The sequence below is a fragment of the Macrotis lagotis genome, chromosome X, assembly GCF_037893015.1.
Source record: "Macrotis lagotis isolate mMagLag1 chromosome X, bilby.v1.9.chrom.fasta, whole genome shotgun sequence".
NCBI lineage: Eukaryota > Metazoa > Chordata > Mammalia > Peramelemorphia > Peramelidae > Macrotis > Macrotis lagotis.
The window spans coordinates 456,205,376-456,229,530 of NC_133666.1; the positions used below are offsets into that span (position 1 = coordinate 456,205,376).

Here is a 24,155-nt window from a genome sequence, read left to right on the forward strand (position 1 = left end):
CTAGGTATTACTCAAAGTACTAGAGTTACAAAAACAAAAAGCAAAAAAGATTATCTATCCTCAAGGAGCTTAAATTCTAATGAGGGAGGATAATAAACTTAGGAGACAGGTGACTAGGAAGATAAAAGGCTAATTAGATTGATATAATTTTTCCAGAAAAACGAGTTGATTATATCCTAGTCCAAAAAACAGAATGGGAATAAGGAGAAAAATTAGGCTGGGAAATAAAGATTGAAGTCAAGAAGAGCTTCTGAGTGTCAGGACATGGAGTTTTATTTAAGCAAAAATTTAAACATTTACATAGTTATTCAGGTTACAAAGCACTTGACATATCTTATTTCACTTGTCCTTCATAATAACCCTAAGAGTTATAGATTAGTAGTACTATAATTATCCTCATTTTACAATGAGGAAAGTGAGGCTGAGAGAGGTTAAAGAACTGCTCAGGGTCACTCAGCTAAGAAGTCAGAAGAATTAGAACTCAGGCTTTCCTGATCCAAATCTAGTATTCTAAGCACTGCAATCTCACCCCAGATTGATTTTATATAATCTCCATTGGGTTCTCATGGATGATGGGCAATCCTTTATTGCTTCTCTAATTAACTCACTCTCAAACACACCACAAATAGCTCTTCCAAACTTCATCTTTCTTCAAATTTCTCATGGCTCCAACATGCTCAATTGAGAATTCTGCCTCATAGTTATTGAAAAAAAAAAAATAACGAACTAAAGACATTCAACCAAGATGATTTTATCATTTTCTGTTCCTTCATTTATGCTTCTCACTTGAACAGCTGGTTCTTCTTATCCCTCTTATCCAGGTTAATCCCTCTAAGATGTACAAGTGATCTCATTCCACCTTCTCTTTTTCCAAGACTGCTCCTAGACATTCCCACTCTCTCTTATCTCAACCTCTCCATCCTTGTAAGCTATCAAGATGGGGCAGAACTTCATTGCCATCTACAATAGATGCCTCCACTTCTTTTCTTCTCACTCTTCTCAACTCTCTACAATCTGACTTCTGACCTCATCTTTCAATTGAAATTGTTTTCTCCAAAGTTACTAATGATTTTAGGGGACAGTTAGGTGGTACAGTGAATAAAGCACCAGCCCTGGAGTCAGGAGGACCTGAGTTCAAATATGATCTCAGACGCTAAATAATTACCTAGCCATGTGAGCTTGGGCAAGTCACTTAACCCCATTGCCTTTCAAAACAAAAAGTTACTAATTATTTCTTTCATGAAAAATCTAATGGCTTTTTCTCCCTTTCCTCATCCTTACTGACACCATTCAAATACCTTCAATTTGATATCCTCTTTTCTTTAGATTTTGGGATACCTTTTCCTGGTTTTCCTCCTATTTATCTATAACCATTCCTTCTCAAACTCCTTTTCTGGATCTCATTCAGATCACTCCCACAGAACCCCCAAGGTTCTGTCCCAGGCCTTCTTCTTTCCCTCTATACTACTTCTTAATCTCTTTAGCTACCATGGATTCAATTATCATCGCTATGCAGATAATTCTCATATATCTCTATTCCTAACACGTCTCACACTTCCAGCTCCCCATAGGATACTTATACCAGATGACCTGTAAATATATTCAACTCAATGTCCAAAATTTTTATTCTACTTTACTTAGTTGATTTTTAAACTCCTTTTTGAACTCTTCCAGGAAGACTTTTTGGGCCTGAGATTCAAATGTATTTTTCTTTGAGGCTTTGAATATAGGTGTTTTGATATTGTTATTCTCTTTTGAATTTTGTGTTTTGATCTTCCCTGTTGCCATAGTTGTTTTCTATGGTCAGATCTTCTTTGTTTGCTTTTTGGTCTTTTTCTAGTCTATTTCTTGACTTTTAAAGTTGAGCTCTCTAAGATTGGAAGGAGCAATGTTCCAAAATTCATTCACTGTGGGTCAGGACCCTCGGCTTGCTGTACCAGGGCCTCTAGCTCATCTGCTGTGCTAGGGCCTCTGGAACTGCCAGATTTAGTCATTAGCCTGCTGTACCTGGGCTGGATGGCTGGAATCCAGTTAGCCTGCCAAAGTGGGGCTAGGGGAGCTTGGTTGCTGGTCTGTTGGGGCTAGAGGCATCTTGCTGGCTTTCTTGGACACTGCCTGCACTGGGGGGTGGAAGGTTCTCCCATTTTACACAAATGAGATAGATCTTTCGTACTGTTCTTTTATGCTGGGCTGGAAAACTGGTTCATCCCATCCTTCTGTGGGTTCACTCCAAAATTTGTTTTGAAGCATGATTGATTTAAAGTAGTTTCAAGAGGAAATGGGAGAGCTCAGGCAGTTTCCTGTATTTTCTCTGACATCCTAGCTCTGTCCCTCAGCAGGTCCAAAACTGAACTCAATATCCTTCCCTCCAAGCTCTTCTTCTATCCAAACTTTTTCTATTTACTATCAATGGCATCGTCATCCTCTCAAGTCATCCAAGTTCACACAACTGAGTTATCATCCTTAACTCCTTAACATCTTTAACTTAACACTCTTACCACCCATAACCAATCTGTTGTCAAAAACTATCAATTTGAGCTTAACATCTTTCACATGTGCTCCTTTCTAAACTTACCTCTACCCACTACTTATCACCTACTATTTGGACTATTTCAACAGGCTGCTGATTAATTTGCCAAAAATCTCTCTCTGTTCTAGTAGAGTCTCCACTAGGCAGTCAAAGCACAAATTTGACCATGTGATTCCTCTCACTTCAAAAAACTTTAGTGGTTTCCTGACACCTCTAGGATCAAATATAAAATCCTGCTTGAAGCCCTTTTCAGAGGATATCCATCAGAACATGTCTTGGAGAGATACTGGACAATAGATAATGAACTAGACCCAGGATTGAACAAGAGGAAGAAAATAGACTGAATTATCATCTCAAGTTTCTATCAGAAACCAAGACCCTTCTTTTTAATGGTAATTTTCTTCTGGAGATGGTATATGATTTTGAATTTTGAAACAGTCTCAGAAGAACTTAAGTTGAGATCATCCAAAGGAAAATAAATAATATACATAGTAAGCATGAGCAAGCTGCCATATTATTATAAATGAAGAATTTCTCAAAACCTGTGTAAAAGATGAAGCTGGAGACATATGACCAGGGGAAAAAGATAACTCATTCTCAATAACAGTCACACATTTCCAAGATAATATGACAAAGACCCCCAAGCACAATAGGAAGATTCCCTACCATCAACTCTTCAACCTCCCATTCCCCTTTTGTGGATTCTACAAGAGGGTACAGATAGGAGTTGCACAGGATGGGCAGGCTTGGGTGGTTTCTGATCTTATCACTGAAGGAATGATGAGATTCCAGATCCACTGGAATATTAGAGAACTTTAGGTTTAAGACCAAAAGGAGGAAAATGAGACCAGAAAAGTAGCAAGAGACTAATGGAAAAACTGGCTGTGGTGAAGACAAAAATTCTATTTAGGAATGAGTCACCAGAAGAGGTAGAAAAGGCACAAGTGAAAGTTTAGGGTTAGAGTTAAAGGTATAAACTATCCTGTTAGTGGATGAGGTAGGCTGGAGATAGCAGTTTGAGGTGTTTTTTAAGTAAATAAACTGAGAAGCTGAGGCATGAAAGATTCAACTGCAGGAAAACTTGAGGGACTAAAGATAAGGGTAGGGTTTGGGATAGAAATTAAGACCATGAAACATGTACTGTACTCAACCTGAAGGTCAGAGGATAACGGGAGGAGGATCTGGGCAGGGTGATGCAGTAAGAATTTATTATGTCTAATATCATTCCAGACATTATGGAGGATGTAAGAATTGTAAATGTCATCAATTTTATTACCATAATGCTTACATTGTACTCTGGGAGACAAAAATTTTATACATGCAGCAATTTAACAATTTAAAAATTACCTAGGACAAACATAATTAAGGACCAAAATGTGTGGCAAGGGAGTACATTGGAGGAAAGGGACTGGAGAGAGATCAGTATGGCTGAAAAGGTTTTTATAGATGTGGCATCTGAGAAAGGCTTTGAAGAATGGGCATGATTGGAAAAGACAGGGAGAAAGGAAGAAAAAAGGTTAAAATGAAATAGTTCATTCATCAGCTTAAATCTATGAAAACTACCTACCTTCAGTGACTCCACCAATAGCAAGAGAAATAATTGCCAAAACATTTTCACATGAAGCACGGGTTATCTACCAACAAAGGAAAAAGACTGAAATGAAATAAGAATGTTTTGCAATAATTTGATGACTATAACTATTTGATTAAAAAAAAGTACCATTTCTTATAAGATTATTTTAATTAGAATGCTTTTAGACACTACTATGTAAAAGCTAAATTTTTTCTGACACTTCCCTAAAAAAACCAAACTATCTGTACAATGTTCTCCTGGTTCTGTTCACTTTATTCCGCATCAATTCATGTATGTCTATACAGGTTTAAATGGTTGAACACCACATAACCGTCTCAATTTATTTTGTTGATACTATAGTTGTTTCAGTTGTATCTAACTCTTCATGACCCCTTCTTGGGGTTTCTTGGCAAAGATTCTGAAGTGATTGGCCATTTCTTTCTCCAACTCATTTTAAAGACCAGGAACTGAGGCAAACAGGGTTAAGAGACTCACTGAGAATAAAACAGTTAAAAAGTGTCTGAGGCCAGATTTGAACTTAGGAAAATGAATCTTCCTAATTCCAGTTCTGGCATCACTCTTTTTACTGTGATATCTAGATTCCCCTTAATTAATTTGGTTATTAGCAAAATAATGCATAGAAAGCTGTAGTTTCATGTAGTTATTAAGTGTTGGAAGCAAAAGTTGGAAGATATGAATTCAAATTCTGCTTCCAACACTTAATAACTACATGAATGGATAAGTCATTTAAACTCTCTGACAATGTTTCCTCATCTATAAATGAGGATGTAAATAAATGTAAATGATGATACCACCAATAGTATCTACCTCACCTAACAGTAAAATTCAAATGAGATTTGCAAACTTTAAAGTTTTATAAATATAAATTATTGTTATCCAATCCCACAATAAAAAAATACGCATGATAAATAAAAATGCTATCTTAATCAAAACTCAGTAATGTACCAAAAGACAATATAAAATATTTTTTTTGCAAGGCAATGGGGTTGAGTGATTTGTCCAAGGTCACACATCGAGGTAATTATTAAGTGTCTGAGGTTGGACTCAGGTCCTCCTGATTCCAGGACCAGAGGGCAATATAAAATCTTGTAACATTTTGGTGTATAGAACTTCCAACATTTTCCCATTAAACAATATTTCAAAATATATTTATATTAATATCACATAATTTATTCTCATAAACTATACTAAGAATAAGTTAATTTATAGCAAAAAGGCTATTTTTAACCTTAAAGTATAAAATAGCAAACTATTAGTCACAATCATGTTATTTGGTAGTTAAGCTTTAAATTACTGTACTTTTGAAGGAGTTTGTTGGGAAGTATCTGTTGTTTTAAAGCAAAATATATTATGTTCTGCTCTGGTACCAGTTTATTAGGAAGGACACTGAAAAGCTGGAAGGTGTCAAGAGGAGGATAATGGGAGATGTTTAGCCTGGAGAAGAGAAGACTTGATGGGAACATGACTGTCTTCAAGTCTCTGAAAAATGTCATTTAAGAGGGTTTAGACATATCCCATTCGACCCCAGCAGGAAGAACCAAAAGCAATGAGCGGAAGTTACAACCAGTCAAATTTAGATTTGATATAAGGAAAACTTCTATACATCAAGAACTATCCTAAAATGAAGCTGGTCTGCCTCAAGAAGTAATGAGCTTTCTCCTCACTGGAAGTTCTCAAGCAGAAATCCTGACTAACCCACTTGCTGTGTAAGTGACAATAAAAATTCTTTTTCATATGGGTTAGGTTAAATAGTTGTTAAATTCCTTTCTGGATTTAAATTCTATTATCAATGAAAAATTTTTCTAAAAGACCATATATATATATAATATAAGAAGTAGTGTGGTATGCTATAATAAGAGTATGTATTGAAGTCAGGCAGACCTGGGGTCAAGTTCCAGATCTGACCTATAGTGCCTCTATAACCAATGGCTAGTCATTTGTTCTCTATATCAGTAAAAATCACATGTCAAGTCCCTATCTTTAACTTTACATTTAACTGAAATTTTTTTTTTTCTACTTTAAAGCATTTGTCTCCAAATAAAAACAATGAAGTACATTGAAGTGTCTAGCAATATTACCTTGCTTCTCATGGTGCAATGCCATACTCAAACAGTATATATGACATGAGACCAGTATAATAACTTATTCTAATCTGAAAAATTATACAATTTGAATATTCAAGATTCTCTAAGAAAAGAGAAAGGAAAGCAAGTTCAAGTATTTGTTCTGGGACTGAAACAATTAGGTAGTATCACAGTAATGGAACATATAGTTTAAGGCAAGTAATAATACATAAGATATACCTTCCCATTCATACAATCCTATCCACTTAGTCCCTTTCCACTTTAATAATATAAATGAAAGGCTACTGCAAATGCATAAAAGGTTATCCCAGGAAGGAGGACCTATAGCCTTTTGTAATCTTCAACTTTGTCTAAACTAAAATAAACTGAAGTGCTCCTCTGAAAATGAATTAAAATAAACTGAGGTGCTATGTTCACACAAATTTATAGTTTTTTAAAAACCTTAAGTCATTTGTAAAAGTTATAGATCCCCCCAAAACAAAACAAAAATCCTAAACACACACACAGAAAATCAAAACACAAAAGACAAAAAAAAATCATAAAAATGAATTGAAAATGGAAAATAGCATGTTTCGATATGTATTCAGATTTCACTTATTCTTTCTATGGAGTTGGATAGCATTTTTCATGAGTCCTTTGGAACTGTCTTAGGTAACTATATCACTGAGAATAGCCAAGTCATTCACAGTTGATCATTGTACAGTCACTATTATTCTGGAAAATGTTCTCCTGGTTCTGTTCACTTTATTCTGCATCAACTCATGTATGTCTATCCAGGTTTTTCTGAAATCAGCCTGTCCATTATTTCTTATAGTACAGTAACATTCCATTACAATCATTTATTACAATTTGTTATAGATTTATAGTAGAATAATATTCTGATTTCTTTGGGATTATGCAGACATTGTTTTTTCCTCTCGTTACCATTATTAGTACTATAACACAGTTAAATGGAATTTTTAAAAAGTGTTCCAAAAATTAAAGTGGGACTTATGTATTTTAAAAGTCGACTCTTTGAATCTGTGTTGGCACATGATTTGAATCAAAACATGGCCAAGATTAAAATAAAAGTGCCTATTTGAAAAAAACATTGACATGAAAATCAAGTTTCTAGCTCACAACAAGTAAAAATATTAAAGAATTGTTTTTATTTCTTAAAAAAATGTATTTAATTCTGGCAAAAGCCAACATGTTTGTTCTCTCTCAATTTCTATATGTATGCTCACAGATGATGGGGAAAATATCTTCTTTTTTTTATATATTATATAAATATTTTTCACTATTCCTGGCATGTGTCTCACTGGTAAGAATACCTTAGAATGATTTTTAGTATTCTAATAGAAAAAAGGTTATTCACCCAAATCTCAGCTAGACTCTTTTGGCCACTATAACATTATCCAACTGTGATATCACTGAATGAGATGCTCTTCCTTAACTATATCCTGAATTACATAAGTCTTTGGATATACTTAAAATCTTTGGATGGGGTAGTCTTAATTTATTGTCTTAAACGTTTATAATGCCTATGAACTGTCAATACTTAGTTGGTATTGATGCAAATTAGTTCAGAAATGACTATGTCAATTATAACAGTTAATTATGAGAAACTGGTCTAAATATATAGCAATAAGAAATAATCATCATGGACCTGTAATTTCACTGATATGGTGAAGGCATGCCACACATAACCCATTTATAATATAGGATCTAAGAGCAGTGCTTGAAATCCATAAAAGTTAAATAACTTGTTCACAGTCATAAAGCTTGGCAGGCCATGAACGTGGGTCTTTCTTCTTGATTCCAAGTATGGCACCTAGCACACTCTTCACAATGTAGTCTTATTCTCCTGAGTAATTCTTCAAAATGGGTTCCCCTTTCAAACTGAATTATTCATCTTAAGAACAGAAGTAACTTTTAAATGACAAATAACTCCTTAGTTTGCCAGAAAATTCTAAGATTTGGTAGCAGAAAGGTATACTTACAATTTCCTCTTCTAGAATAACTCTGAAAGCTTGATCAAGGGTACATTTTTTCTCATTTTCACTATCAAAAACAAAACAAAACCTATATTTTGTTAAAAGCTCAGACAAACACAAAACTTTGGTGTGCATTGTTGATGGAAATGGATGCTCTTACCTGCCAGCTAATTGGCTGAAGGTGCTCAATAATGGCTTGATATTTTTGTTGATCAAGGCGTCTCTGGTAGAATTCTAAGGAAATAAGAGTGATAAATCTGTGGAAAGATTTTGCTGGTTGACTGAAAAACAAAACATCTCCACACATAATTTCAAAAGATACTCTTAGGGATAACTGTTGGAGGAAAATATCTTTTTGAGCTTTCCTTCAAAATGCTTATTTTCTACTTTTACTTCTTTTCTATACTGTCTAGACCATTAAACTATAGTAAGAAAAATGCTCTGTAAAACATAAAGTACTATTCTACATATAATTTTATTTTTTCCTTTTTAAAAAAGGACAATAGCACAAGAAGGAGGGCTTAAGAAAATTATGATAATGGAATAATTTTGATCATGGGGAGCACATGAGAAACTGGCCTAATTCCATGGGATACTGAGAATTTTAAAAGGACATAAGATGAAAGGGAGGAAGGTAACTGAGAAAACTTAAACAAATGTCAAAAGAAAAATACAGTCCTATAAGAACAACCAAGGCATGGTTTTGGGGAGTACCATCTTGAGACAAGAGTAGAAAAACATTAAAGAACATGTTTCTTGGAATGCTACCTTAAAAAGAGGGAACAATGATACAAATGGCTAATAGAAGGAATGACTACTCTTTATAGTTTTTTCCTTTAAATGTGATTTTCAGATGGAGAAGTATATGGCTGGAATGAATTAAAACCCAGGAAGAAAGGAAAGGGCAGATGAGTACTAACTTATTTCAAGAAATTCAAGAGAGTTGGGCCTGATACTTCAATTCCTACCATATTCACTGATCTTGTGGATGTAGACTGCTGAACATCTATCAATGATACATAAATAACTGTTGAGATGAGGCAATTTTTCTGAGACTGGAGATAACCAAACAAATTACTTTCCAAAAAGTGAAAAAAAAAAGATCTTTCAACTTATGGGCCAGTGACCTTTATGCTGATTTAGGGCAAAATTCTAAAATAATTATTTAAGGGACAGTTTCTGGACATTTAAAAGGAGAGGCTGTGAATACAACACCCCTTATTTCCTTTTTCCTCTAGGATGACTAGTCTGTTAGATTAAAAAAACAAAATAAGAGTTTGCGATACTTTGCAGAGCTTTACATACCATACCTTACTTGTATCTCAAAACAATCTGAGACAAATGCTAAAGCTAATTAAAAATTTTTTTTATTTGAAAAAATTTTGCTTTCTCTCCTTCCTATCTCCCTTCATTGAGAAGGAAAAAAAAAGTTTTATCCTTAAGAGATAGGAAATCAAGGCCTAATGATGTCAAGTACTTGTCTTTGTTAACACAAGTAGTAAATGCCATCCATAGTGAGATTTAAAGCACATCTTGCCAGATTCTAAGTCTAGAAGCATGGTATAATGCAATGAATCCTGCACTTAAGAATAACATAAGTTCAAAACCTACCTCTGACATTCATTGAGCTGTGTAACCCTAGGTATCATCTTTAACCTTTCTAAGCCTGTTAGTCTACTTGTAGAGATGATAGTAGTATCTGGCTCACAAGGTTGTCAAGAGAATCAAAAGAATTAATGTATATAAGATATTTTACAATCATTAAAGCACTATATAAATGTTAAAAATCAACACCATGGTGCCTCTTGAATTTTGATCAATGTATAGCATGGAAACAATGTAAAGACTATCAGAATGCCTTCTGTGGGAAGGTAGGGGGAGGGAAGCAAGGTTGGTGGAAAAATTGTAAAATTCAAAACATTACAAAAAATGATAGGTAGAAACTACTATTCTATATGATTGGAAAACAAAATATTTCTAAGAAAGAGAAGACAAGGCTTCAGTCTTCAAGTGATCAAAAGATAACAGAAGAGGAATTAGTTTTCTTTTTGTTTTGTTATGGAGGAAAAAACTAAGACTCAGGGGTGGAAGTTACTGAGATTCAGATTTTCTTAGAAAGAACTTCATAACTTGGGAATATCTAGAAATAGAGTTACTGTCTTGAAAGGCAACGGAGCCTACAATTAAAGGTTGGATGATCACTGGTCAGAGAAGAATTTATGCTTCAGGTACCAACCTGATAACACTTGGGTTCATTTGAACTGATTCAAGAGTTATTTTTTTCCAATGTTAGATTACATAGTAGTCCTAGGTGTCAATGCTAGCTCTTCAATGAATGATGAATTTGGGTAAGTCATTTAACTATTTTGTTCTGATTTGGACTATGAAAAAACAAAAAATACACAATCTCAGATTCTATGGAAAGGATTTCAGAAGCAACCTAGTCCAACTCATGTCTAGATAAAAACTTCTTCTACAACACATTCCAAAAATGGTCATCTAACTTTTATTTAGTTTTAAGTTTAACCAATCTGAGGTAAATCATGAAGACAAAAAGTAGTAAGACAATCCAAAGACTTCCTCTAGACTCCATTCCCATTTCAGCTTTTGTTTCCAGCAATAGGCTTAGAGGTCAGCCTTCTTAATCTTGAATCTTCTCCAAGTCATATAGCCAACTGAAAAAATATTATATATTAAGTATTACTACAACCCAAATTATAGGAGCCCTAATGTATTAGAGAGAAAGGGAGGGGATTCAAAGCAAAAATTTAACTGTCATCTAAATATTCCATTAGTTATTTATTCAATTTCAGAAAAATCTCTTGTTTTCCCCCCACCCCAGGCTGTGTCTGGGAGAATTTGCCCAAAATAAGATGTCCTAGACTATGTAGAATCATTGTCGGGGTCAAAGTCTTCTTCTAGGGGATTATTACTCTGGGGCTTCTGGGTTAGGACAATTTTAATCTGTAGCAGTATTTTGCTAGAAAAACAAATCTCCATCTTATGCCTATATAAAAACATTTTCCTAATCTTAAATGCTTAAATCTGCTTAGGCAGATCTAGTTCTATTGCTTCATCATTACCCAGAATAGGAAAGGAATTCAAAAGGGTATTATTAAGAGATTTTGATTCCCTTTTTGTTTTGAAGTGGGAAAAAAATATTCGCTGTTTTACTTTCTAGTATCTCTACCTTTCCTTACCCAATTCTTCATACAGATAGCTAACAGAGACTGGCTATTCAAGTGATAGCACTACCTAATGCCACAATATATTAGGGAGGTAGAGGCCTGATGAAAGTTGATGCATTGGCTCACTGACTGCAAGTACTGAAGATGTTAAAGACCTTTGCCAATGTCTAGACCACAGGCCCAATCTTCCTGTGTTCTAGTTGAAAAAGTGAGATTGGGTATATACGTTTTAATCATAGACACTAAAGGGAAAAATTAATTTCAGTTTGGGGCTCTCCATGTTGGAAGCTAGGCCAAGCAAAGCCTCAACAAAATTGAATATCGGGGCAGCTAGGTGGCGCAGTGGATAGAACACCGGCCCTGGAATCAGGAGTACCTGAGTTCAAATCTGGCCTCAGACACTCAATAATTGCCTAGCCGTGTGGCTTGGGCAAGCCACTTAACCCCATTTGTCTTGCAAAAAAAACCTAAAAAGAAAAAAGAAAAAAAATTGAATATCAATATATTTATAGCCCTGAAAGGCTAGGAGTGAACACTATCTGAAGTTAACTTTCCAATGGGGTTATAAGTGGAAGCTGCTCTACTAAAATATATCTGCACCTCAAGAACTCATCTTGTGCGAGCCTTATTCTTCATCAGCGGGTTCCTTGCCACCCTTTGATTTGATACTTTGTCATAAACACTCAGGTAGCTGGAGGTTCTCCTAGACTATCATACACATAATGTCAAGAATTTAAAGTAAAAGGAGTAGAAATGGAAACATTTAAGATAAAATCAACTGTGTTTCTGTCAAGGAATTATAAGTTAACCTCCAACCAGTTCTGGTTATGATTAACATTAAGCACAGATGGATCTTGATCAAATAGGTTCTTTGCCTTAATTCCTGTTGTATTGTTTTTGCTCCTTCATGATCAAAGGAGAGGTCAAATTAGCACTTCCTTAATTATGATACAGTTATAAGAATCATATCAGCACCCCATTTCTATTCCATTATAATTTTCTTTTTTTTAAAAAATGTTTTGATGGCATTCACTTCTTTGTTTATTTGTTTTCACAAAGCAGTGGGGTTAAGTGGCTTGCCCAAGGCCACACGGCTAGGTAATTATTGAGTGTCTGAGGCTGCATTTGAACTCAGGTCCTCCTGACTCCAGGGCCGGTGCTCTATGCACTGCGCCACCTAGCTGCCCCCTACAATTCAGACTTCTACTGCAGCTTGGATTATCAACTCTACACTGAGCTGCCATTCATGCTTTTTGGAGCAGGGTGATGTTAATTTCATGGCCTACATACTAAAATTCTCTTTATTTACACTGCTCTATAGATAAATGTCCAAATCTCTTTAGTAGCTGTTAAAAGCTATTTTTGACATCATTTCCTGTATTTACTATTGTTTTTCCTCTTTTACCTAAAGCATCCCCTTTCATCCTCCACAGAAAGGCATTCCAACTTTAAAAGCTGCTTGGCCACAGGAAAAAGAGGACTTTAGAAGTCTTCCCCAATCTGAAATCCACATTGCTGGCTTAATGATTCTTGCTCTTAGATGAAAACTTTCAAAAGGAGACAGTTAAATCCATCCTAAGATATACATTCTTCATTGACTAATGAGTTAATCAAGTTCTAGCACTCAAGGAAAAGAAACAAAGCTATATACTTCATAACCTAATGATAGGTCTTACATTAACACTATATAAATCATGCCTGGTTCGTATCTTCATTTTTTCCAATTTGAATCCCTAGTTTCTCTCAAAACTCAGCTCAAGTAGCTACCTTTTTCTTATACAAGACATTATTTCTCGTTCTTTTGCCAAAAAAAACCTGCTGACACCTTCTTCTGTATCTTAAAATTACTTTATGTACTTTGTAACTACCTGTTAACATATTGTATCTCCCCAGAAGGAAGTGCCTTAAGATCAGAGATGTTTTCATTTTTTTCTTTATATTTTCACCACCTAGTACATAGCTTTGGCACCCAGACCTATAAGGAACTTATCATCTGGACTCTTGAGCCAAAGATTCATGGATTATTGATCTAGGGAATAGAAGGGACTTCAGACACCTTTAAAGTGCAAGCCCTCACTTTAAAGAGGAAGTTGGGACCTGGAGAGATTAAGAAATTTGCCCACGCAAGATATATCATAGTCTAAGATTTGAATTCAGTTTCATTGACTTCACAGTCAAGTCTATTTCCATTGTACCACCAAGCTGACAAAGACTGGCAACTCAGTAATAGAGTTTAATGGAGTTGCCTTAGAACCTTAAGAGATTAAATGACTTGACCATGAAAGCAAATGAGGTCACTTTTTGCATCTAAGGTGGCAGATAGTCAAGAAGACTTGAGTTTAAATTAAATCTTGCCTCAGACATAACTAGCTGTGTCCCTTGACAAATTATTTAACTTCTATCTGCCTCAATCTCCTCATCTGTAAAATGAGGTTAATAGCATTGTCTCTCATGGTTATAGTGAGAAGAAAATAATAACTGTAAAATGCTCTGCACAACATTAAGGCTCTCCATAAATACTAGCCATTTTCTCTGACATCTACTCCAACTCTTAACTCTTCAGAGCATTTTCCACCCTAGTAGCAGGTCCCAATTGGGTAACTATCACCTCCCTCCTAAGCTTTTTAAGCTTCTTTTTAACGTGTTAAGTCTTCCTCTGTTAAACTGTGTGCTCCTGGGCAGCTAGGTGGCGCAGTGGATAAAGCACCGGCCCTGGAGTCAGGAGTACAAGGGTTCAAATCCAGTCTCAGACACTTAATAATTACCTAGCTGTGTGGCCTTGGGCAAGCCACTTAACCCCATTTGCCTTGCAAAAACCTAAAAAAAAAACCAACAAAAAAACCAACAACAACAACAAAAACAAAAAACTGTGTGCTCCCTGAGGGCAGGGACTGTCTTATACCTTTCTCTATATCTCCTGTGTATCTAGTGCCTGGAACATAAAAGACAATTAATGTTTATTCACTCTGATTGTTAGGGAAAAGGGCATATTTATTCCATTAAGCAAGTATTTATCATCTACTATGTGTCAGGTACTATGTCAGGTGCTGGGAATTCAAATATGAGTGTGATACAATCTCTGCCTTCAAGAAGTTTACATTTTATTAAACATTAGTTGGATTGAATCCAAAGTTTTCTTTTATACTAAGCTAAAACCCATCTGTGCATTTCGTATCCATTATTCATAGTTCTGTCCACTGGTGTCAAACAGAACAAATCTAATCCCTCTTCTACTGGAAAGCCCTTGCAACACTTGATAAAAAATATCAAATCCTCCCATGTCTTCATTAGAATCATAGACTTTGAGAAGGAAGGGACTTTAAAGGCCATCAGGTCCAAGCATTTCAATTTACAGATGAGCAAACTTTTCTATACAGGCAAATCACTAGTTCCTTCCTATGGTGGGATCTGGTTTTTTAGCATATTGGTCACCTTCCTCTGGATGCCTTCCAAAGCATCAATTTTCTTTCCAAAAAGTGGTACCCAAAGTGAATACAAGACTTCAGATATGGTCTAACTGGGAGCACACATGACAACATACTCCAGGAGACCTTTCTTGGTCTCCCCAGTAGTCAGTGCCATCTTCTATAAAGTTACCTTTCACTTACTCTATCTTTTAAGTTTCTATAGCCTGACTCTCTCCTTAGGATGTTAAGTACCATGAAGGGAGGAACTGGTTGCTTTTTTCCCTATCCCCAGGCACTTGGCAAAGCAACTGGTGCATAGTAAATGTTTGTTGGTTATATCAGCTTCCTCATCCTGAACACTTCTCTTCCATGAATACATTTTCAGACTTCATTAGCTTTTTTGTCTACTATAAAGGCACTGTGAAACTCATCAGTTATGAAAACCTTACAATCTTTTCGGATCTTACTACTTTAACTTGTGAAGTTGATTGTTTTGACCTTAAATGCAAGACTTTTCCATCCCTAATAAATTTAACCTCAGTAGATTAAATCCCATGTTGTCTAGTATCAAGGTCTTTTTGGATCCTTAATCATTTAAAATGTTGACTTGGCATTTTCTCACTTGATATTCACTGGGGATCTGAAGTACAAATCTTGTCTATAATACTACCTATATGGCACTGTATATTCAATCAATAACCATTTATTATGCACACACTAGACCACACAACTTTTCATTTTCAGAGGAGTCACTTAAATGTTGGTGACTTAAAACCACTGGCGTTACAAATGTACCAGAAGGATACATGTACTAAGCTAACCATTAGACCCTTAGCAATTTCCAAACTGTTCCTGGTTTCTGAGAAATCCATATCTACCCAAAATTGTAAGCTAGGTCTCAGTGGAAACAGAAGTTAAGGCTTGTACTGTTTTATACTCAGGAGGAAAAAGGAAAGCAGAGACTTTTTTGAATAGTCTATTGAGCAGACTCTAGACAGCTTTGGAATACCACCAATCACAAAGAAGCTAGAAAGATAAAATTTGACAGGTATTTATTAAATTCCTTTTATAAAAGGCATTATTATGCTCTGCACTGGGAACCTAAGGACAAAAATCAAAGAGTTCTGTTTTCAAGAAGGTAAAGGGTTGATACAAAAACCCCTAAAACATTCCCTGCCTCCAAAGCAATTATATTCTACTAGAGTTATATAATCCTGGTTTGTGTGTGTAAAGGTATTTTTATTTTGTATGTATGGAATATATAATGTTATGTATTAATATTTTACATTTTTACATTTGTATATACATAATATATAAAAAATAAATAAAATGTAGCTTTGGGAGAGGCAAGTCATTTAACCTCCCTGGGTCTTGGTTTCCTAAAACTATAAAATAAAGGGGGTAGACCAAAGGCTCTCTCCATGATCATACAGACTGTTAAGAAAACTAAGGTGGGATCTAAAATTAAATTTCTTTTGCCTTATGTCTAATACTACTTCTCAGTTTTATGTCCTCTACAAACTGAATAAATGGGTGTGTATATGCACCTTTATGTAAGTTACTGATAAAAACATTAAGTACACAGAAACAAAAATATTGTTTGAGCACTTCACTATGAACCATCAATGATCATTTATCTACCTTTGTAGTCCATTCATTCCAACAGGTCCCAAAATCACTTAAATAATTTATCATCTGGCCTGTAAGTCCCTCATCCACTAGAACAGTAAGAGAAACACTGCCCATATACATTGTTAAACTCTAGAAAAATTACATTTTAATACCCACCCACCCCCAGCTCCAATTAGCAAGCTAGGCTCTTTGTGAACACTCTTCTCTTTTATTAGATGTTCACTAACCATATTTTTATATTTCTAGAATTTTGTAAGGAGTCAAAATCAATTGCCTATAGTTGTAGACTCCATCCCTTTCCTGAAAGGGTATTTACACCTTTTTATTCCTATAGCACCTCTTCTATTCTCCAAGATCCTTTTTTAAAAAAGGTTTTTGCAAGGCAATGGGGTTAAGTAGCTTGCCGAAGGCCACATAGCTAGGTAATCAATGAAGTGTCTGAGGCTGGATTTGAACTCAGGTACTCTTGACTCCAGGGCCTGTGCTCTATCCACTGCGCCACCTAGTCGCCCCTCCAAGATCCTTTTTAAAATGTTTTATTAATTTTTATACACCAGTCATTCCTGGATGATTAACTCTTTACCCTTCCACTGAAGCCTTCCTTGTAACAATTAAGCAAAAATAAATGACAGGGTCACCATGGCTGACAGTGTAACATTCTGCGCCAAGATGCACCAATGTACCAATCTTTATTTCTCTTCATTTTCAGCTCCCCATTAGCCATTTTTGTTTTGTCTTTCCAGTCCACACACCATTCTCCTTGGCAAAGAAAACAAAAACAAATTAAATATTGTATAGTCCTGATTCCTCTATCATCATTCCATCTCTTCTGAAAAGTGATATTGTCATGGGAAGAAAGAAAAGATCACCTAAACAGAAAGAGCAAGTAAATGAGTTTGGGAAACAAATCAAAGTTTGGCACTGATACATGATATAGTAGGTGAAGGCAGACTTCAATTATCAGGACATCTGATAGAAGAAGTTGTCTTGAGAGAGGGGATGGAGACAAGATGGCAACAAGAAAGGATCCTGTCTTAGGTGCTCTCTCATAAAACTCATAAGCTAAGGACTCTAACTAAATTTTCGAGAGACAGAACCCACAGAGGGACCCAATGAGGCAGTTCTCCTACTCAAGGTAACCTGGAAAAGAGCAGAAAGGCTCTGCTCCCCGAGGTTGGAGGGGCAGCCCGCCAGAGCCAAAGAACTTCAGCCTCCAGGAGGCAGCCCCCGAGCGCTGAGAGCCCCAGCTCACAGCAGCAGGGGCGGGGGAGTTTCCTGACCTACACCTCGGGGAGCACCGGGCACAACTTGGGGGAACAGCGGGGGACCTCTGCCAGAGCGAGCAGAGGCACACAGAGAGCAGGGTGGCCACTGCATTCCAGATCCAGGAAACATAAGCAGGCAGAGCCAGTAAGCAGGAGCCCCCAGGGCATGAGCCCATTGAGCCTAGGGAGGGGAGTGAAGAGAGAGACAGAGACCACAGAGTTCTGTCCTCTGCCCCTGGAACAGGATTTTGGGGTTCTGACCACATTCAGATCCTGATCCCAGTCTAGGCCCCCCCACCTCAGCCCCATGGCAGAGGGGGGCGCATATGGTCATTCACAGACCAGGAGGGAGGACAGAGCCTCACACACTGAGATCCTTGTGGGGGGTGTCCCAAAAGCTCAGGAAGCACCCCCCAAAACAGGCTCAGGCTGGGAAAATGAGCAAGCAGAGAAAAAAGAGGAACAATATTAAGAAATATTTTGCATGTGAGCCCAAGAAGGATCAAAATACTCAGTCTGAAGATGAGGAAGCACAAGCTCCTGCATCTAAAGACCCCAAGAAAAACAGAAATTGGGCTCAGGCTATGACAGAGCTCAAAAAAGACTTTGAAAATCAAATGAGGGAGTTAGAAGAAAAACTGGGAAAAGAAATGAGATGCAGGAAAAACATGAAAATGAAGTCAGCAGCCTAGTCAAGGAAATCCAAAAAAAAAATGCTGAAGAAAATAGCATGCTAAAAACCAGCTAAGGTCAAATGGATAAAACAGTTCAAAGTTATTGAGGAGAAGAATGCTTTAAAAAGCAAAACTGGCCAGATGGAAAAAGAGATAAGAAAACTCTCTGAGGAGAACAAATCCTTCAAAGAATAGAACTCAGGGAGATTGATGAATTTACCAGAAATCAGGAATCAATACTTCAAAACCAAAAAAATGAAAAATTAGAAGAAAATGTGAAATTTCTCATTGAAAAAACAACTGATATGGAAAACAGACTTAGGAAAGATAATTTAAAAATTATTGGAATACCTGAAAGTCATGATCAGGAAAAGAGCCTTGACATCATTTTCAAAGAATTACTACAGGAAGATTGCTCTGATATTCTAGAAGCAGAGGGCAAAATAGAAATGGAGAGAATCCACCGATCCCCCCAAGAAAGAGATCCCCAAAAACCAACCCCTAGGAATATTATAGCCAAATTCCAGAACTCCCAAGTCAAAGAGAAAATATTACAAGCAGCCAGAAGGACACAATTCAAATATTGTGGAGCTGCAGTCAGGATCACACAGGACTTAGCAGCAACTACATTGGAAGCTCGTAGGGCTTGGAATACAATATACTGGAAGGCAAAAGAGCTTATAATGCAACCGAGAATCAACTACCCAGCAAGGCTGAATGTCCTCTTCCAGGGAAAAAGATGGACTTGTTTCAATGAACCAGGGGAATTTCAAATGTTCCTTTTGGAATGGCCAGAGCTGAACAGGTTTGATCTTCAGATACAGGACTTGGGTGAAGCATAGAGATTGGGGGAGAAGGGGAAAATAGGAGGGACTTAATGATGATGAACTATATGTATTCCTGCATAGAAAAAATGACACTGATAATACTCATGAACCTTCTCAATTAACAGAGCAGGTAGAGGGAGCTTTTATAGTTGAAGCACAGGAGAAAGCTGAATTGGAAGATAAAATATGGTGCAAAAATGGAGTAAATAGAAAAAAGGGAAATGTAATGGGAGAAAGAAAAAGCAGAGGGGGGAATAGGCCAAGATATGCCATACAATAAGATTTTCTTTATTACAATGAGCTATTGCAATGATATGGAAGGGGGGAAGGCAAGGGGGAATGAGGGAATCTTCGCTCTCACCAGAGGTGGCTAGGAGAGGAAACAGCATATATACTCAATGTAGGCATCTGGAGTAAGAAGGGGGGGGGGGGCAGGGGGAAGTGAGTGATGGAGGAGAGGATGGACCATGGGGGGAGAGTGGCCAAATGTAACACATTTTCTTTTTTACTTCTTGCAAGGGGTTGGGATTGGATGGCCTGTCGGAGACCATAGGGCCAGGTGGATGCTGGGCCTGAGGGGTGGTAGGCGGGGCTCAGGGCCTCTTGGCCCCAGGGCAGAGGATCTGTCTGCTGCACCACTCAGCTACCCTACAGCAGAGTCAGAGTAAAAGGAGAGAGAAAATATAGTGCATGGTAGTGGAGAAATATGAAAGGAGGGAGTTGCAATCAGCAATGGCGGAAAAATATGGAAGTAACTTTTGCAATGGACTTATCATAAAGAATGTGATCCACCCACGACAGAGTTGTTGGTGTTGGAACAAAGACTCAAGCACATTTATTATTATTATTATTGTTATTGGGGGGGGGTGCAGGGCAAATGGGGCTGGGTGGCCTGCCGGGGGCCGCATAGCAGGGGGATCGTTTTGTGTCTGAGGCCGGATTTGGACCCAGGTGCTCCTGGCTCAAGGGCCAATGCTCTGTCCGCCCAGCCACCCCTACTATTATTGCTATTTTGTTTTATTTTGGGTCTTTTTTTTTTCTTTTCTTGGTTTTTCCAGGGCAGTGGGGTTCAGGTGGCTTGCATGTCATATGGCTGGGTGACTGTTGGGTGTATGGGGCAGGATGTGGGTTTGGGTGCTCATGGCTCCAGGGCTGGTGCTCTGTCCATTGCACCACCTGGCCATACCTACAATTATTACTATAATTTTTTTTAATTTTAATTTCTCTCCCCTTTATTGCTCAAGCCAGTCTATATTTATGGGGAGGGAGGAGATATTTCATTTACTCTTAAACAAGAATATTTTATTAATGTAAAAAAACATTATTTGTACAAAATGAGAATATTAAAAAAAGATCGACAAAGTTGATTTAAAAAATAAAACCTTATTTTAATAGTAAAAAAAAATTGTCTCCTGCTGTACAAAAGAAAAAAGAGTTAATTATTGGCTTGATTTACTGATAGTTTCACCAATCAAAATGATGAATCTAACCAAGGAGTTTGCTGATACAGAAACCATGACAATTTTGTAGGTAGGTTCTCTCTGCATCTCAAAATTTTTATAAGGAAATAAAAAACATATATTTCCATAAGAAACTGTATGCCATGACCTAAAATTCAGCTCAGAAGGGATTAAAATCTCTCAAAAACAAAATTCTGTAGACACAAAAAGAAATGATTTTTTTTTTTTAGTTTTTGCAAGGCAAGGGGGTTAAGTGGCTTGCCCAAGGCCACACAGCTAGGTAATTATTAAGTGTCTGAGGCCGGATTTGAAATCAGGTACTCCTGACTCCAAGGCCAGTGCTCTATCCACTATGCCACCTAGCCGCCCCCTAAGAAATGATTTTAATGAGGAAGAAGTGTTTAAAGAGTCTAGTGTGGATTCACAAGAAAATTATCACCCAATTTACCTTTTAAGAATCCATAAAGAAGATAGAAGGATGGAGAAATGAGAATTTTTTATTGACCAAGTCCCATAAGAATAAGGCTAAAATAAGAATGAATTATATCTACTGACATGTGTTAAGGACTACACAAAGGGTTTCTTAAAAATTATGTTGAGAAAAAGAGATGGGAAAGGGCCATTGATTAAGGCAAATAGGATAATATCACAAAATTTGAGAGGTGGGAAGGACATCATCTACTTCATAGCAAAAAATAATTCCTTCTATCAGTTACCTGACAAATGATCATTTGCCTCTGTTGGAAGACTTCTAAAGACAGTACACACCATCTCTAAGTAGTGTATATGATGAACAGGTATTCCTCTTAGAAGAACTATAAACTAGAGGATCAAATTTACATAGCAATTTGGAAAAAAGAAAATATGGAAAAGACACCAATGTAATATCTATTAAAAAATTTCCTCCCAAAAACTCATTTTTCAAACAAAATGTCAGCATGTAAGGAAATTAACACAATGATAGAACAAAGGAACGTTTTTCCTCCCAGAGCTCCTATTTCTGTACCAACTTAGGTAGCTGACCATGGAGTTATGTTAATTACTCAGCGAGATCCTGTACAAGTGGTGTGAGTCATATATAAATATGCCTTAAAAGAATAAAACAATGAGCAGTGGGATGGCTGGGGAAATTGCCCTGGTTTTGGTGGGTATAAGACTTGGGTTCGAAATCCACCTCCACCATTTACTAGCTATGTGACAGTGAATAAGTCACTTAACCCGGACCTCAGCTTTTCTCACCTGTAAAATCTACCTGCCAATCTTCCTTGGTGGAGAGTTTCCTAACAGGGATGAAATCACAGGAACCAGAACAAAAAATTTTTTTCCCCCATATACCTGCACCAAGTCCCTCCAGGACTGTGTAAGTGTATGTGTGAGTATGCGTGCATGAGAGAGCATTTCTATACATGTGGGATCGGTTCTTATCCTTCATTTGGGAAGACAATGACATCACTGTCTCAGACACAAGTTACAGTGTTTCTGAATGTGGAGGATCAAACCAACGTGGGCATGCAATGCTCTAGCACAGGTTGGGCACAAATGGTGCACGTGAACACCTGGGGTGTGTTCTCTAAGCTTACACGCATCTCTTTGGTTCGCTTTACTTCTGCCTTGTACGTAGAACAAGCCCCTCTCTGCCAGGGCACGGCATGCCGGGTGGGGGGTGGTCCGGTGCCCATGTCTCTTGAGCTGTACAACCGACGTCAAAGTTGTTAAGAGAGACTTTCGGGTATCCCTGCACCGGTTGTGGTTTGGGCTATTTGAGGAAAAATTCGCACGGGCTGTTTTTGGGCAGCCTGAAGTCAGTCCGGCCTATTATCTGCTGTCACGACAGCGCTGGCAAGGCCACCCCGGGCTGGCCCGCGAGTTCTGCCCCCCAGCTGCTCTCCACCACGAGCTACGCTACAAGTGCCCCCTTTGTGCCCGGCGCATGCCATCACTTCTGGGGGTCTGGGCCGCGTGCCCCAGCGCTTAACCAGTATTTTTTCGATCGGAATTTACCGTTCACCTTAGCCAAAAGGCCGAAGGGGCAAGGAAGGGGGAGGCGGGCAGCGCGGGCCGCCGGCAGGCGGGTGGGGCGGGCTGCCACCTCCGGCCCTTGCCCGCCCTCCGTCCCCGGCCCCGCGCCATCGGTCTCCCGCGCCCACCCCCACGGGCGGGTGGGGCCGGGCCCGGCGGGCGCCGGGAGGCCCGATGGCGGGCCGGGGCAGCGCGCGGGAGGGCCAGGTAGCCCGCCCCTCCCCCCAGCCCGGGAGAGCGCCGAGGCGCACCGCGTCCCCGCCCGGGATTCCGCCCCGAGGGAGGGCCGCTGCGCCGCCGAGAAGGCGGAGGAGAGGGGAGGGAGGCCGTGACTTCGGTCGGGTCGGCTTTCGGCCGCCCCTCCGCTTCCCGGATCTCACCGTAAACCGGGTCCGCGCTTCGGGCAGACTGAAGAGAGGCGGCGACGGAGACATCTTCTCGCCTGCGCGTGCTCGCCAGCGCGCCGCGGCGCCCCCCGATGACGCAGTCCCGGAGGCCGCGGCTCGCTCCCCGCGCGGCTAGAGCGGTCCGAGCCGGCGGGAGGGCGCGTGCGCGGCGGAGGGGGCGGGGCCTGCGGGAGGGCGCGTGCGCGGAGGGAGGGGGCGGGGGCTGCGAGAGGGCGCGTGCGCGGCGGGAGGGGCGGGGCCTGCGGGAGGGCGCGTGCGCGGAGGGAGGGGCGGAGAGCCGCCGACCCCAGGAAGGAGGCCCCGCGGGACCCGCGACGAGAGACCGGGTGGATGTTTCTGTGTCGGGGCTTTAAGAGAAAAAGGTGTTCCTCGAGGTGTTCCTCCCGCCGCTGGGAACAAAGCCGCCCCGGGGCGGTCTCACTGCGGTTCTGGCGCGCGCATTACTGCGAGGATCGGCGGCGGAGGCCGCGCGGCCGGCGTGCTGCTTGGCCCTTGTTAGCGAGAAACGGGGCTGCGCTTTGGGACGGACGCCCGGCCGAGCCCGGGCCCCCTGCCCCCGGCGGGCACATGCCCGGGGAAGCCGGGCCCCCTGCCCCCGGCGGGCACATGCCCGGGGAAGCCGGGCCCCCTGCCCCCGGCGGGCACATCCCCGGGGAAGCCGGGCCCCCTGCCCCCGGCGGGCACATCCCCGGGGAAGCCGGGCCCCCTGCCCCCGGCGGGCACATGCCCGGGGAAGCCGGGCCCCCTGCCCCGGCGGGCGCACATCCCCGGGGAAGCCGGGCCCCCTGCCCCCGGCGGGCACATGCCCGGGGAAGCCGGGCCCCCTGCCCCCGGCGGGCACATCCCCGGGGAAGCCGGGCCCCCTGCCCCCGGCGGGCACATGCCCGGGGAAGCCGGGCCCCCTGCCCCGGCGGGCGCACATCCCCGGGGAAGCCGGGCCCCCTGCCCCCGGCGGGCACATGCCCGGGGAAGCCGGGCGCAGGTGACCGCCTCCATTCCGCCGCCCGCATCGGTGCTGGGGCCGCGCCAGTCTCTCCCTCGCCTCGTGTTGCTACAGGAACAAAAATGCTGGCTACCCCGAACTCCCACTTT

At 39.9% G+C, this 24,155-nt stretch overlaps 1 protein-coding gene across 3 annotated transcripts in view; it reads right to left on the minus strand.

Annotated features, from left to right (window-relative positions):
• Positions 1-23,148, minus strand: part of THOC1 (THO complex subunit 1) — a 69,728-nt gene extending 46,580 nt beyond the window's left edge. For 2 of the 3 annotated variants that reach the window (XM_074202012.1, XM_074202013.1), the window contains exons 1-4: positions 23,037-23,147; positions 8,345-8,418; positions 8,191-8,251; positions 4,098-4,164 (exon numbers count right to left, since the gene is read on the minus strand). In XM_074202012.1, coding sequence (XP_074058113.1) covers positions 4,098-4,164; positions 8,191-8,251; positions 8,345-8,418; positions 23,037-23,090 — 256 coding nt within the window. In that variant the 5' untranslated portion in view covers positions 23,091-23,147. Of the gene's footprint in view, positions 1-4,097; positions 4,165-8,190; positions 8,252-8,344; positions 8,419-23,036 lie in introns of all 3 variants that reach the window. The other variant, XM_074202011.1, reaches the window with a different exon arrangement.
• Between the last annotated feature and the right edge of the window lie 1,007 nt (positions 23,149-24,155).